This window comes from Limulus polyphemus, unplaced genomic scaffold (assembly GCF_000517525.1).
Source record: "Limulus polyphemus unplaced genomic scaffold, Limulus_polyphemus-2.1.2 Scaffold1886, whole genome shotgun sequence".
NCBI lineage: Eukaryota > Metazoa > Arthropoda > Merostomata > Xiphosura > Limulidae > Limulus > Limulus polyphemus.
Genome location: NW_013667496.1, coordinates 127160 through 141216, shown reverse-complemented (window position 1 = coordinate 141216; position 14057 = coordinate 127160). Strand labels below are relative to the sequence as shown.

At 35.8% G+C, this 14057-nt stretch overlaps 1 protein-coding gene across 1 annotated transcript in view; it reads left to right on the top strand.

Annotated features, from left to right (window-relative positions):
- LOC106465256 (Krueppel-like factor 6) overlaps positions 1-11500 on the top strand; it is a 104262-nt gene extending 92762 nt beyond the window's left edge. The window contains exons 2-3 of the mRNA XM_013925463.2: positions 1078-1855; positions 6222-11500. Coding sequence (XP_013780917.1) covers positions 1078-1855; positions 6222-6397 — 954 coding nt within the window. The 3' untranslated portion in view covers positions 6398-11500. The remainder of the gene's footprint in view (positions 1-1077; positions 1856-6221) is intronic.
- The last annotated feature ends 2557 nt before the right edge of the window (positions 11501-14057 follow it).

The following is a 14057-nucleotide window of genomic DNA, read 5'->3' as shown; positions in this document are numbered from 1 at the left end:
GTTGTACATTTGCTGTCATGTTAAACTTATATTAAAGTTTTTCTTCATTACCCATTTAAGCCGTCTCCAGCCATTATTAGTCTCAAAGTGGGTTCCTCGTCATCGTATTTGTTTGTTTGTTTCGGATATTCGCTCTAAGCTACACAGGAGCGATCTGCACTAGCCCCCATTTTGATTTGACAGACTAGAGAGAAAGTAGCTATCTGTAGTGAACAACACTCATTACGAACTCCCTTGTTGCTCTGTCGAATGGAGGGATTTAACCGAGGCATTTAAAACGCATCCATGGCACCGAAGTGCAGAGCGCGATCTTGCGGCAAGGGGACACGAACGTTGGACCATCGGGTTCACACTTTGGTATGTTAGCCACTTATAGATGGATCTGTCACACCTATATAATTAATAGAGTAACGTGTTTGTCCGTCCGTGTGTGCATGGGAAGTTTTAAACTTTATTAAACTACACAAAAATGAAATTAGGAGTAGGGACGTATAGAGGACGTCACCATATATGTAAGGGGGGGGGGGGAGACGTAGTACTATTCATTGCAAAGGGAAAGGTATTTGGGGAATGGATCTATCATTTCTCAGAGCCCCATCTCAGACAGCAGTGTTTATGTGTTAAGATTTTGTGTGTGAATCCTTCATTTGTTTATAGAAGTTTAGAGTACCGGTACTGTCAGACTTTTGAGTAGGGACCTGGGAGCAGTATCATTAAGTTTTAATACTTGCCCTCAATACCCAGGTTTTGCAAGTGTTGCTAGATATGGTGTCTCTTACTAGATAAGTCGATTGGTTTGTCATTTTTCATCAGACCATTCGGCTCAAAGTGTCTTTTGTACTTGGTGGGTATCACATGTTGTGGAATAGGTTTAACCTCACAATCATTGAGACGCCCCGCAGATTCGTTCAGAACTCTACATACCTAATTTCATAGGTGAGTAGTCTAGGCAGGTCACTTACCTGTTTAAATTACTTTGAATACTCAGCACTGCTTTTACATTTTATAAATTTTATGCTTTCAAATATAAAATACCACAACAACCCTTGTGTTTCATTATGATATTGTATGTTTTAGACTATCCTGGAGATGGAGAGGTACCTACGTGAAGAACCCCGACTCCATACGTGTCAGCGGGTGCATGACAACCTCAGAAGTCCCTGGGACCTGTTCAACCTTCCCAAAGAACAGAATACATCCTTGGACTCCATGAAGGAAGACATGGATGAAAGTCGTCTCTTATTAAATGGTAGAGTCGAAAATGCGAACAGTATTAGCGATTCTGACAACAGCAGTGGCGGGGAAGACAGACTAAGTGTCTCTGATTTGGATACCGATTACCACGTTCCGGATGCCAGTGTTGGTTCAATTTCAACCTCCCTGTCATGTGAAGGTCCAATCAGTGAAGTTGTTCGTGTTCCAAAATCTCCCAATGTTTTTCAAAGCGGGGTTCAAAACCTGAAAAGGAAGACTGTTCTATCACCAGTGTCATCGCCGGAAAAAGTTGTCCTGAAGATGATTAACAAAACCGAAGCCTCATTTTCTCCTCCGTCCTCGCCAGATGGCGTGTTTGTGCGACCAGTTGCCCACAGTTTAGGATTTAATAATACTACTACTTTTCAAGTATCGATGGGACCGAAAGGAGATGTTTTTCAGAATGCAGCACTTCTAAAGTCTACTTTAGGCCCATTAATGTCACCAACGTTCCCAGGCAAGCCTGTCGACTCCCCGAGGACCAGATGTCGACTCGACCTCGGAACTGATAAGAGAAGAGTGCATAAATGCCAATTTACTGGCTGTCAAAAAGTGTACACAAAATCATCTCATCTTAAAGCTCATCAGCGAACTCATACTGGTAAGTTACTTTTTCATGATTCTGGAGTTCCATTTAAATACCTCATAATTTTCAGCAATCTTAATGTATAATATATACATATGTAAATATTTGTTGTTGTTTTTATATCATAGTACTTCATTTGTCTGAGGACAATGACATCAGAAACAGATGTTTTACACACTGCCGATGTTGCATCACAATACGTAAATTTCACGTCCCGACCCTTCCTTACCATCTCACCACCAGAACGAAAGGATATGGCTGAACATTTTAGATCCTCACCACTTTGACGCAGAAAATATATGATTGGTATCTTTCCTCCCCCCCCCCCCCCCACCACCAACAACGTCAAAGTAGTGTCTAGGTCATGTTATCCCTCACCCAACACGGCAAAGTAGTGTTTAGGTCATGTTATCCCTCACCACCACTAACCACGTCAAAATGGTGTCTAGGTCATGTTATCCCTCACCACCACCAACACGTCAAAGTAGTGTCTAGGTCATGTTATCCCTCACCACTACCAACACGTCAAAGTAGTGTCTAGGTCATGTTATCCCTCACCACCACCAACACGTCAAAGTAGTGTCTAGGTCATGCTATCCCTCATCACCACTAACACGTCAAAGTAGTGTCTAGGTCATGTTATCCCTCACCACCACTAACACGTCAAAGTAGTGTCTAGGTCATTTTATCCATCACCACCACCAACACGCCAAAGTAGTGTCTAGGTTCTGTTATCTCTCGCTCTAACACCATACATTAAATTTCGTACCTATTTACCCCTCACCCTGAAAACAACAGAGCAACGTCTAATCTCTTTGCCTTTCAGCACAACACAGTAAGTATAAGAGGTTGATCTTTTCTACTCATAAATTTACACCATTACAGAGAAAGTAAATACAATTGATTGGTCCCTTCTTCCTCCTATCCATCCATAAGGCTGGTTGGTGTCTGTTCCTTCATCACTTACCATGGAATGGCTTTTTACCACCACTTCCAGGAATGTAAGTACATGTGCTCGGACAGCCTTCCACACCGAATAAAACCGCGATTTGAGATCTCACAGTTAACATGTGACACGTTGCGTTTGGTCCTCATTTACACTCAAACTCCTCATTCGAAAGTTGTGGGATTGGAAATGTGATGATATATCACGTGACTCAGCAAAGACAACGAAAGTGTTTCGGTTTCTGGGAACAACTCTGTTCGTTTCTCTACATGTTTCGAGGATTAAAACATGGTCAGTGTACATTCCATATAAAGTATTTAATGTTCCACTGTTAACACTGACCAAAACAGTGTCTATAATGAACGATGAAGTTTATATCAGTAACTGTAACAATGCGCGTCTCACCTCCACACTCGAGCAAAGTGATAATTGCCACACCTAGACAATGGCTAAAGAACGATAACTACCACACATAGACAGTAGCTACATAACGATAGCTACCACACATAGACAGTAGCTACATAACGATAGCTACCACACATAGACAGTAGCTACATAACGATAACTACCACACATAGACAGTAGCTACATAACGATAGCTACCACGCATAGACAATAGCTAAATACTCCCTGCTCCCCCTCCTACACTACGGTCTAGTTCTTCTTTACTGTGTTATTCCACACACTGCTACAAGTGACAGAAGCACACCACAGAAATCACGTCTTCATTACCAAATTTTATCCAACTTGTTGACGACTTGTACTTGAACTCTGGTTCTCCATGAAGGCGTGGGAGGGATAGCAGTTTTGTAATGTCTTACCATAGTAGCGTGTTATCGACGTGCAATCTGCATGAATTAAAGCTGTGCTGGTTGTTTTGTAATACTGCAAAATGGGGGGGGGGGACAATGAGACTGATAAAATGTCCAACAATTATAACGGAACGTCGGAAGAAAATTTTATTAAGCTCACGTGAAAAACATTATTTTTGTGTTGTGTTTTTTTTGGGGGGGTACCATTTTCCCCCCACTATTTCAATACCAGTATTACAAGCGCCATTTTTGTCACTCCCCAATATCACTGATATCGTTGTTATCGGAACCATTTACCCTACTTTCCATTATTACTGATACCATTGTTATCGGAGCCATTTTCCCCCAGTTTCTATTATTATTGGTACAATTTTTCTACCATCCGTAAACGTTAGCAATAATAAATAAATAAAAATTGTGTGAATTTATTTATATGGTTAATTGCTCTTCATATTATATGCTCTAAGTTCGTTTCATCTGTTTACGCTGTAGTTTGTTTAAGACTTTACTGAAAAATTTGCTTGTTTGTTGAATTTCGCTCAAAGCTACTCAAGGGCTATCTGTCCCTAATTTAGAAGTGGTAGACTAAAGGTAAGGCAGCTAATCAACACCACCTACCGCGAACTCTTGAGCTACTCTTTACCAACGAAAAGTGGGATTGACCGTCATGTTATAATGCATCCACGGCTGAAAGGACGGGCATGTTCGGTGATGGAAATTGAACACGTGACCCGCAGATTCAAGTCGTGTGCCCTTACCAGGCCATGCCAGATGTTCATTGAATAGTGTTGTAGGATGTGATAAATGGCTGCGGGAATTTTAGGTCATGTGACTTGTTTCCTGGGTGAACGCGAAGAGGTCGTTCTAAGTTAAAGGATGTTGACCCATTAATAAAGTAACATATTTTTAGATACGTCTCGGTAGTTACTTACATAATTCTAAATAAATAGACATCTTTCTACGTAAAGTATGTTGTAAAATAAAATTTATTATACAAAAAAAATGCTATTTTCCCCCTACAAGTTCGCGTGATTAAAAAAATACAAAACAGGGTTAACTACATGAGAAGTAGCCTATAATTTAAAATTGCGCGGGCCAAGTAGACGTCCAGTGTTTTGAGTTCTAATGTATAATTTTTTTTTAAATATATTTTTTATTACTTTTAATTAAAAACGTAGTAGTACTGGCGTACTAGTGAGTTATAGCACAGCTACGGGGTTCGGAAATGAAAGAGGCCCATTAAGTTAAGCTCTTAACCCTATCGCCACTGGCGAACACTTTCCAGGTGTCGAGTGAACACCTCCATCCATATTTACGAAGAAAGTATCATCCCTTGGGAATATAATCAACCATGTGAGTTGTAAAAAAAATAAATAAATAAAAAAAACAAAAAAAAACGGGCAGACCCTATATTGAAATTTTGCACCCGCGTATTAATAAAGCTGTCATTGCAGATTACGTTTCAGCAGTTCATGAACGTTAAATTGAAATAATCATTTACTTTAACGGTCAGTTTCCAAAAGGTCAGTCTATGTTCATCATAAAACTTCTAATACAGTGTGACCTACACGGTTTAAACTGCTTAACATCTTGATTATTTGCCATATTATATTTTATCCTTAAGTTAAAAATAATACGTTCTTCGAATCTTTTCGTTTTAAGATTCAACACATTTGACTGTGAAGATAATTATGGACAGATTTATTAGATGAATTAGACAAAGCATCTCCTCTGAGAAGTTAAAGTATCTCGAAACATACATTCCATTCTATATACGAGCCGAGAGTACGGATACGGGAAGTACGTAGTTCGAGTCCAGACACGATAAAAAATCACGCTCTGCACTTTGGAGCCTTGTTACAAGAGTGACAATTAAATCCCATTATTGGATTAGGGTAGCCCCAGACATGGCGGTGAGTGTTTTTGACTAGCTGCAACTGTCTTTCCTCCATCCCATCAGTTCGATATTAGAGACAGTTAGCGCAGATAATCCCTTTGTTAGCTGGGCGCGAGTATCCAAACCAAAGAATATGAAAATCTGCGCACTTTCTTTCAAGTTTTGCAGTGGATGTTCGTTTCACTTATATTGTAAAACTAACATATGTAATGGGAACACTTGGGTGCATATCGATACATCATCGACTGCCTGCACTAGAATAAACTTTTTAAAATTTAGGAGAAGCAACAAATCAACATTCTGACATGACTGTGTCACAGTAGAATATTTCTTATTTTTTAAACTTTCGCTCTTAAAGTTATCATTACGAGACGTAGCTCCCCCTAGCAAACAAACAAATTACAACAATATATTTTTTCTTAATTTTTAAACTCTTCGTAATCATTACGACACGCAGCTCCCTCTAGTAAACGAATAATTTATTATATTAAAAATATAGCTTACAGCAACATAATTTTTCTTTCTTTTTAAACCACAAAATACTATTCGTAACAGAGGTAAGTGTTTTATTATAATTTCATTATTTGTATTTCTCATTTGAAATTGATGTGTACAGTACCTTTTGTATTTAGCTGTTGTTTTCCACTAGATATTGAAATGTTTTGTTCTATTTTGTTTTCTTCCTTTCTAAAATATTTTAACCTTAAATTTGTTCTTGCTTCGCAGGTGAAAAACCTTACAAATGTTCGTGGGAAGGCTGTGACTGGCGCTTCGCTCGCTCTGACGAACTCACCCGACATTATCGGAAACACACAGGTTCGAAACCCTTCAAGTGTTCTCACTGTGATCGCTGTTTCTCGCGTTCCGACCATCTCGCGCTACATGCCAAGCGTCATCAGTAAAAGCCCCATCTTTTGTTTAAGTATGTCGAAAATAATATGAAAATGTTCTTCCTTCGTCTGCAACAACACTGTACAAATCATCAATCAGCAAGAAATAAAAAAAAAGCATAATAGGTTATGTTAAGACACAGAATTGTTGACACGAACATTATATTGTTTTGAGATGTTGGAGAAGAAGAATACGCATTTTTCTCTTTGAAGATTTTTGTCTTTTGAGCACAGTCTTCAACAATTGTTCTGGAAATTTCTTCTCCTGATATTTTTTGTGCTTCTTTTATTTACTGCGGAAAAAACAGAAATTAGCTGTCGGATGTGGAAACATTTTTTTTTTCTATGACAAGGGACAACATTGTTGAAATTTCCTCTGCTGTTCAACGAACCAAGAGACAACTTTTGAACAACATTCAAATCTATAGTGGACGTTGTCGAAATTCCAAAACGTAATGAACGTAACCAAACGTGACCTATTACTGGATATGGTCATAAGCAGAGGTTAAATTGGGGTGGAACGGTCCGGAATGAATTTTCGTCTCTTGAGGATTCAAGCCATTAAGGATCCTGGTTTTCTGATTGGAATGTCAAAGTGGATCACAAATGAGTTCCATCTCTTTCGAAATCCCAGTTTAATCACTGGTCATAAGTGTTCACTTTTGTAAGAAAAGGCAGAAAACAAGATCTAAATCTGCTAAAGAGTGTAAGTTTTTGCTAAACAAAGTAGAAAATTTTTTTTTAAATCAAGATTTGGTAAACTTTAGAAATTTCCTTACAACCAAAATATCAAGTTTGAACTAGATTAAAGTTTAAAAACTTTTGCTTTAAAAAGTTTGAGATATTATTATATTTGACTCTAAATGAACCCATAAGAAACTGTGTAAGCAGAAACCACGATAGCGATTCAGGGTATTATACATTTAGAACCACGCAAACTACATGTTGCCCGTGGGATGTTTCTTTAGAACCACGCAAACTATATGTTGTCCATGGAATGATTCGTTATAACCACGCAAGCTACATGTTGTCCATGCGATGTTTCTTTAGAACCATCCAAGCCATGTGTTGGCAATGGGGTGTTTCTTTAGAACTATTCAAACAATATGTTGCTCATGTGATGTTTTTAGAACCACCAAAAACACACTCTGCACATGGGATGTTTCTTTAGAATCACCCAAAACACGTGTTGCCCATGTGATGTTTCTTTAGAACCATCAAAACTGCATGTTGCCCATAGGATGTTTCTTTAGAACCACCCAAACCACACGTTGCCCATGGGATATTTTTTTTAGAATCACCCAAACCACATGTTACCATGGGATGTTTCTTTAGAACCACCAAAACCATATATTGCCCATGGGATGTTTCTTTAGAACCACCAAAACCATATGTTGCCCATGGGATGTTTCTTTAGAACCACCAAAACCATATGTTGCCCATGGGATGTTTCTGTATTCCACGTTTATTTGCTAATTGAATAAAAGTGTTCTTGAAGAATTTCTAAGCCTAAATTTAGCTGTTTCTTACAAACTATAAAAGCTTATAGTATGCTGGAGGTAAGAATTCATAGTGTCCAAGTTTGCACAATCGGGTTTGTTCCCTTCTTCCAGGTAATCGTGTGTATAAAAAAAAAAATGAAAATGTGGACACTGCCAGAACGTCAAGCCGTTCTCGTTTCTGTCTTTCATTCATCAAATATCATAGATCGTGTCTTTTTGTTATTGTTTTTCATTTTTTGTAACTACAATGAACTATACTGTTGTGAAACGTTCTATATGGATGTCGTCTAATGCGCATTATTGTGCTCATTTAAGATTTTATGATTCTTAAAATGTAAAAAAAAGCAGCGGGGACTAAATTGAAAAGTTTGGATTTCTTTACTCATCAATTAACCAGTAATATCGGGTGTTTTTTGTATTTGTTTTCATTTTAATTGGCTTATCAAAGTAAAAAATACATCAACGTAATCTAAGCAATGACAGTATTTTCGTGAGACTAACATATTTGCATGTGACGTAACTAATATGCCTATAAGATTCCTACTAACGGACATGCCCACAACAAACCTAATGGTAAAAATGCATGCGTCCCTCGGTGGGTCTGCGGTAAGTTTACAAGTTACAATGCTAAAGTCCGGGGTTTTCCCCTAGTGGACAGAATGCAGATAATCTATTGTGTAGCTTTGCACATAGTAAAACAAGAAGAAAATGCATGCAAGATACCTGTTTTCTAAATGTGAATTAATACTATTGCCTGACTTTTACCTGTAAAAGACTGAAATTTTATAGCAATTAACTATTAAATTAAATTATTTTTGTGAAGGTGACAAGTCCAATTAAAACCCTAAACAAAACAAAACAAAAAAAAAAAATAGCGATTAATGCCTCTTATGTTAACCAATAATATTTAAGGAAATTAGTTGATTGCGAATTTGAATATATTTTCAAATAGAATTTGTGTGTGAAATATAAACAAGAAGAAAGAATACAAACTGCCAGATGCCCTGCGACATTATTTCTTTTTGGTTCTATAAACATCTGCTGACCCTGTATATTAATTTCTATTTGTTTTAATAGCTAACAACATCCTAACACTACGTTTATTTCTAGCACAGTCAAAAATAAAATGTGTTAATTGTATGTTAACTCTAGATTCGCAATTTAATCAGGCCCATATTGCTGATAAGCCTAGATTATGTTACATCTGGAAATTTTTCGAATTTACAAAAAATATTTTAGAACGATAGCTGTGGACTAGGGTCTCCATTCTGTGAAATCGAAAGGTCGGTTTATTCTTTTCATCGGAAAGTTATTTAATATTCTTTGCTCCTAATGGTCAAAAGTCGATTTCTTTTTTTATGTGCTAGAAGTGAAAAGAAAGATTTTTCAGCTATTCTTGAAGTGTTGCTGTTGTTTTGAATCCTGAAGATATAATTCCAATAATTAATTAGTTTCGTCCCTTGTGAAGTGCTTGTTGTGACTTTGTTTGTTCTCATATTCAAATACTTGTTATTGATTACTGAACAATATAAGTTTGCGGTCAAAGTTACACCTAAAATAACAATAAACCAACAATGGCAATCAGTTTATGAGTTATACCATAATAAATTTTAGTTTTTCTACTGGTTTTGGATTCTTTGGACCCAAACCTAAATGAAACACCAACCAATCGTTAAAATGAGTACTTTCGGTTCTCTTCATTTTAAAATTGGTCATTACATTTGTGGGATTTTGGCTTGGATAAGTAGTAAATTCAGGGCTTTAAGAAAAGGTAATGCCATTTGTCTTTACGGAATGGATTCCTTAATTGACAGATATCATTCTAGTATATTTTAGTAAAAACTGACCACGTTTTTGTTGACCCGGAAACAGCCTTTTGAAAAAATATTTTATGAGCTTAAATTACTACTTTTTTATATAGTAGTTTTGTATGTGGAACTGTAAATTGAACTTTTTCTTTTTTAACATTCTGATAAATACATTAGTAGCAGAAAGAAAGAAGATCTATTGTAAGAACGTAGTCGTTCATTAATCTTCACTAGTTGTCTCATTTTCTATACTTTTGTGGAAACTTGGTAAGTTAAGTCAGAAAATAAAAAGTAGGTTTAAGAACACGCTTATCGACCTACATTACTGCACGGTTTGTTACTTGCTGCATTACTCAGAAATAGTTGGAGTTAGAATAATACAAAAGCTGGCTGTTCGCTTAAAGATCTCAGTAATTGAAAACTGAAGTTAGTATATTCTACGTTGTGTTATTTGGTTGAAAATAATGCTTATGTTTCTTTCCAAAATATGTATACATTTAATGTGTAGTGTTAACAAACTTAATTCACACGTAAAGAAGAAACGATAAAAGGTTACGATAGGCCTAACATTTGTGATAAAACTATCCTAAACTACAGATTTTATTGTCACATTTCTCATAACTTACCTATTTTTGGATTTCACATCTTTTTAGAGACTAATGATAGATCTGAAATATTAAACAGTTGTTTAAATAAATATATTTCTTCTCTACAAGACAGGATCTTTAAATACGCCTACCGTTTGATATGATTTTGTTACTAGGTTTCATGGTATTAACTTGATTAAAATGTTGTTCTGTACTTGTCTCAGTCAGTCTTCTCTGTACACAAAGCTGGAATGTTTCGCTTACTGCTTTGTGTATAAACCGCCACAAATTGAGTCGAACGTTGCCTTCTAGTATTCGTGCAATGCGAAAGCTTCTGTGTTCATCATTCAATTGGACCAAAGTTCGGTTTTTGGCCTTTATCGAAATTGTGTACATTTGAAAATAAGTTAAAATAGACATAAGATTGTTACATTTTAATATATATGGGCATTGTATGTGCAGATTTTGATAACTTGAATACTTTTGTACTAAATTTAGTCTACTTTGTTTAATGGTTGTACCTGATACTTTATAACGTGAGGAGTCTCATGCTTGAGAAATTATTTTAAATTCTTTCCTCCTCCCCCTCAACTTTGAATATAGTTGTTTCAGAACTTTGCCAGTAGGAGTGATATGTTAACATCAATGCTCAATGAATGTATTTACTTTGCTCAGTAGAAAAGTTGTGTTTAAGTATATGGGCATTGAGTTTCGCGAAAATTCAAATTTATTGTTGTTATTATTTTTGCCAAATATTTTAGAAAACAGTTGTAAAACAAATATAGTAAATATGTAAAAGTACATATCTTATAAGTTTTTGTATATATATTTTTCTGACTAGTAGACGTGTTTTATATGTTAGGTAAACAATACCTACTGTAATGATGAAATATTAGTCACTTGGCGGCAAAGTTAACAGAGAAACAAAGATGTTCAAAAAAAAAAGGGAATCGAATAAACTAGGAACTGTAATTTTTCTTACTCATTCTTAGCGTTTTGGGTTACAATTTTTCACTGATCGTATAGCAATTAGGCATGCTAATATTGTGAGGCCTTGTGGCTTCACTTTTCACTTGCTACATACCCCATCTGTGATCTGTATATATACTGATCATTTAATTAAATCTTAGCGGTTGTTATTTGGTTCGCCAAAAAATTAAATTTGTATGGCTCTAAATGTTTGGATTTGAATTTAATAAAGGAAAGTAATTACTGGAATTTTGTACTGTGTCGTTTTTGCTTCTTAGCTTATCTGTCCCGCTTCCTTCCCTTTCTGAATTAAAGGTTTGATTTGAAAGATTTAATCCGATTATGTTTCCGCCTGTGTCTTTATATTACGCTTTTAATTATATTTAATTAAAATATAAATCAAATCATTGGTTTCGTTAACAAGAACAATGCCAAGCATTTTTCCAGTTAATTGTTATGACTTACGGCTTAACCTTTTCCAAAAAATCTGTACGATTATAACAACATCGACACGTTCACTTTCTGAGCAATGTCCAATCTTATTGTTCGTGAATATTATTATGACCTGAGTGAAATGTAGGTTTAATTTTTCTAGTACTACCATTAACCCAAGCACTGTCGAAATTTTCATTGTTTGATAAATATTATGATATAAACAATGGTAAAGATACCATCCTTTGATAATTATGAACTGAACAATAGCAATGGTTTCAATCTTTCATAATGATAATTGTGATGACCTGAACGGTATCGAAAGTTTAATTATAACCCAATAATGCCAAAAATTTCTTTCGTTGATAATTGTTTTGGTCCTTTGATAATTATTGTTACCTGACCTGACGATCTAGGAAAGTTACTAAGAAATAAATCAAAGTGAAAGGTAGAGAGATGAAATAAGCAGACGACTTTACTTCTTTAGGGACGACTATCAGTAGTGATGACAAGTGTGAAAAAAGATGAAACGGAGAATAGGAATGGCAAAAACAGCATTCTTCAATCTCAATATTTTGTTCAGGAGAAATGTCAGACTCGAAATGAAGAAGAAACTAACAAAATGTTACGTATAGGTAGTCCTACTCTACGTGGTTTAAACGTGGACCTTGTGTGCTGACCAATGATGAAGATCAGCTACATAGAAATAAAAACTAATGGGGAAGTATTGGAACGTGCAAAGACAACTGCTGGACATATGTATGAAACGAAATGTGTGCTACATAATTAGATTTAAGGGAAGGTTGGCGGAGATTCTGGTAAGTGAAATCGGAGAAACAAGAACGAGAGGGAAGCAGAAACTTACTTGGCTTGATGACATTAGAAGATGGATTAGATGTGGGAAACACGAATTAGGAAAGTTGGTGCAAGCAGCGAGGAACAGAGGACAACGGAGAACCATAGTTGTCGACCCTCAAAATTGGAGAAGACATCATGACTGATTGATTTATTATCTGAATAGTATTTGATTGAATACGTCTGTAACCTGCATCTGCTTTAAATGTTTTGAACGATAGTTTGAACTGCTAGTACAGATCTTCATCTTCAGTTCTGAAGCTGAAGATCTGCGTTCGCAGCTCGAAATGTTCAAAAACCTCTAAAGCAGATGCAGTCCACAGAACTAAAGATGAAGGTTTGCGCAACAGCTCGAAACGTTCTCATATAGCTTCTAAACCAGATGCAGTACACAAAACTGAAGATGAAAATCTGCGCTAACAGCTTGAAACGTCGTCCAAAAACATCTAAAGCAGGTGCAGCCCACAAGTAGTATTTTTTCTCAAACAAGGTTCTGTACAGTGTCGAACATTTCGCACTTTGATGGTTATTATAACCTAAAAGAATGCCCGATTGCCCCTTTTGTACTCGCTGTGTCGTCAAAGTAATAATATAAGAAATAAGAACGTTATCAAGAGGATTTGAAAATAAGCATTAATGGAAACGTAGAATAGAACTCAATGACACATTTTGAATTTGGAAAAGACGAGAGACAACGTTTTTGAGTGCAACGTTAGTGGCTTTTTGAATCTTTTCATTTTTACTCCTTGAAAACCAAATCAATGTAATAGATGTAGTTTGTGAAAAGTTCCAAGACGTTGTGAAAGGAACTACGATGCTGTCCTGTCGGATTATTCAGGTTCTAGGTGCAATATATTTCGTAATTGCGTTTTTACAAACATATCGGCTTTTTTTAAACAGCTTTCAGAAAGAAAGAAAAAACATGCAAAATAAATACTTATTAATGTCGAGAACCTTTATATAATTTTAACCATTACAAATCTTTTGTTATGGTGTGAATGCCTTTCTAAGCTGGCTAACCATGATTATAATTAATTATACTTGTCATAAGACACTATGTTAGGCTTATTATATTTGTTAACATTACATTCTCAATCTAAGAGACTAGGCCTAATATAATGTTTCATTACAAATCTTACCAAGTAGTTAGGTTATTACATTATGCTAAACTACATTTAACTTATATTCGTAGAATTCTATGATGCCGTTTTTTGTATGGAAATTAATCATTTTGAGTTATCTACTGAATTAGATTCTCCAGAAGCAACAGTTGAGTTTAAGCTTTAATAACAATCTTCATACTATAATGGAGTAGCGTGTATAAATGTATCTATGTATGTATGTGATCGAAATAATGAATATAATGTGGCACCATCTATTGAATGGCATCACAAACAAAAACCCATAAATAAATTTCATACTTACACAATTAGAAAAAATATCTGTGGTATGTCCAACAACCATTTCTTTATAATATATCACAATTTGAAATAAGAGTACTCTCCTCACAACAAGAACA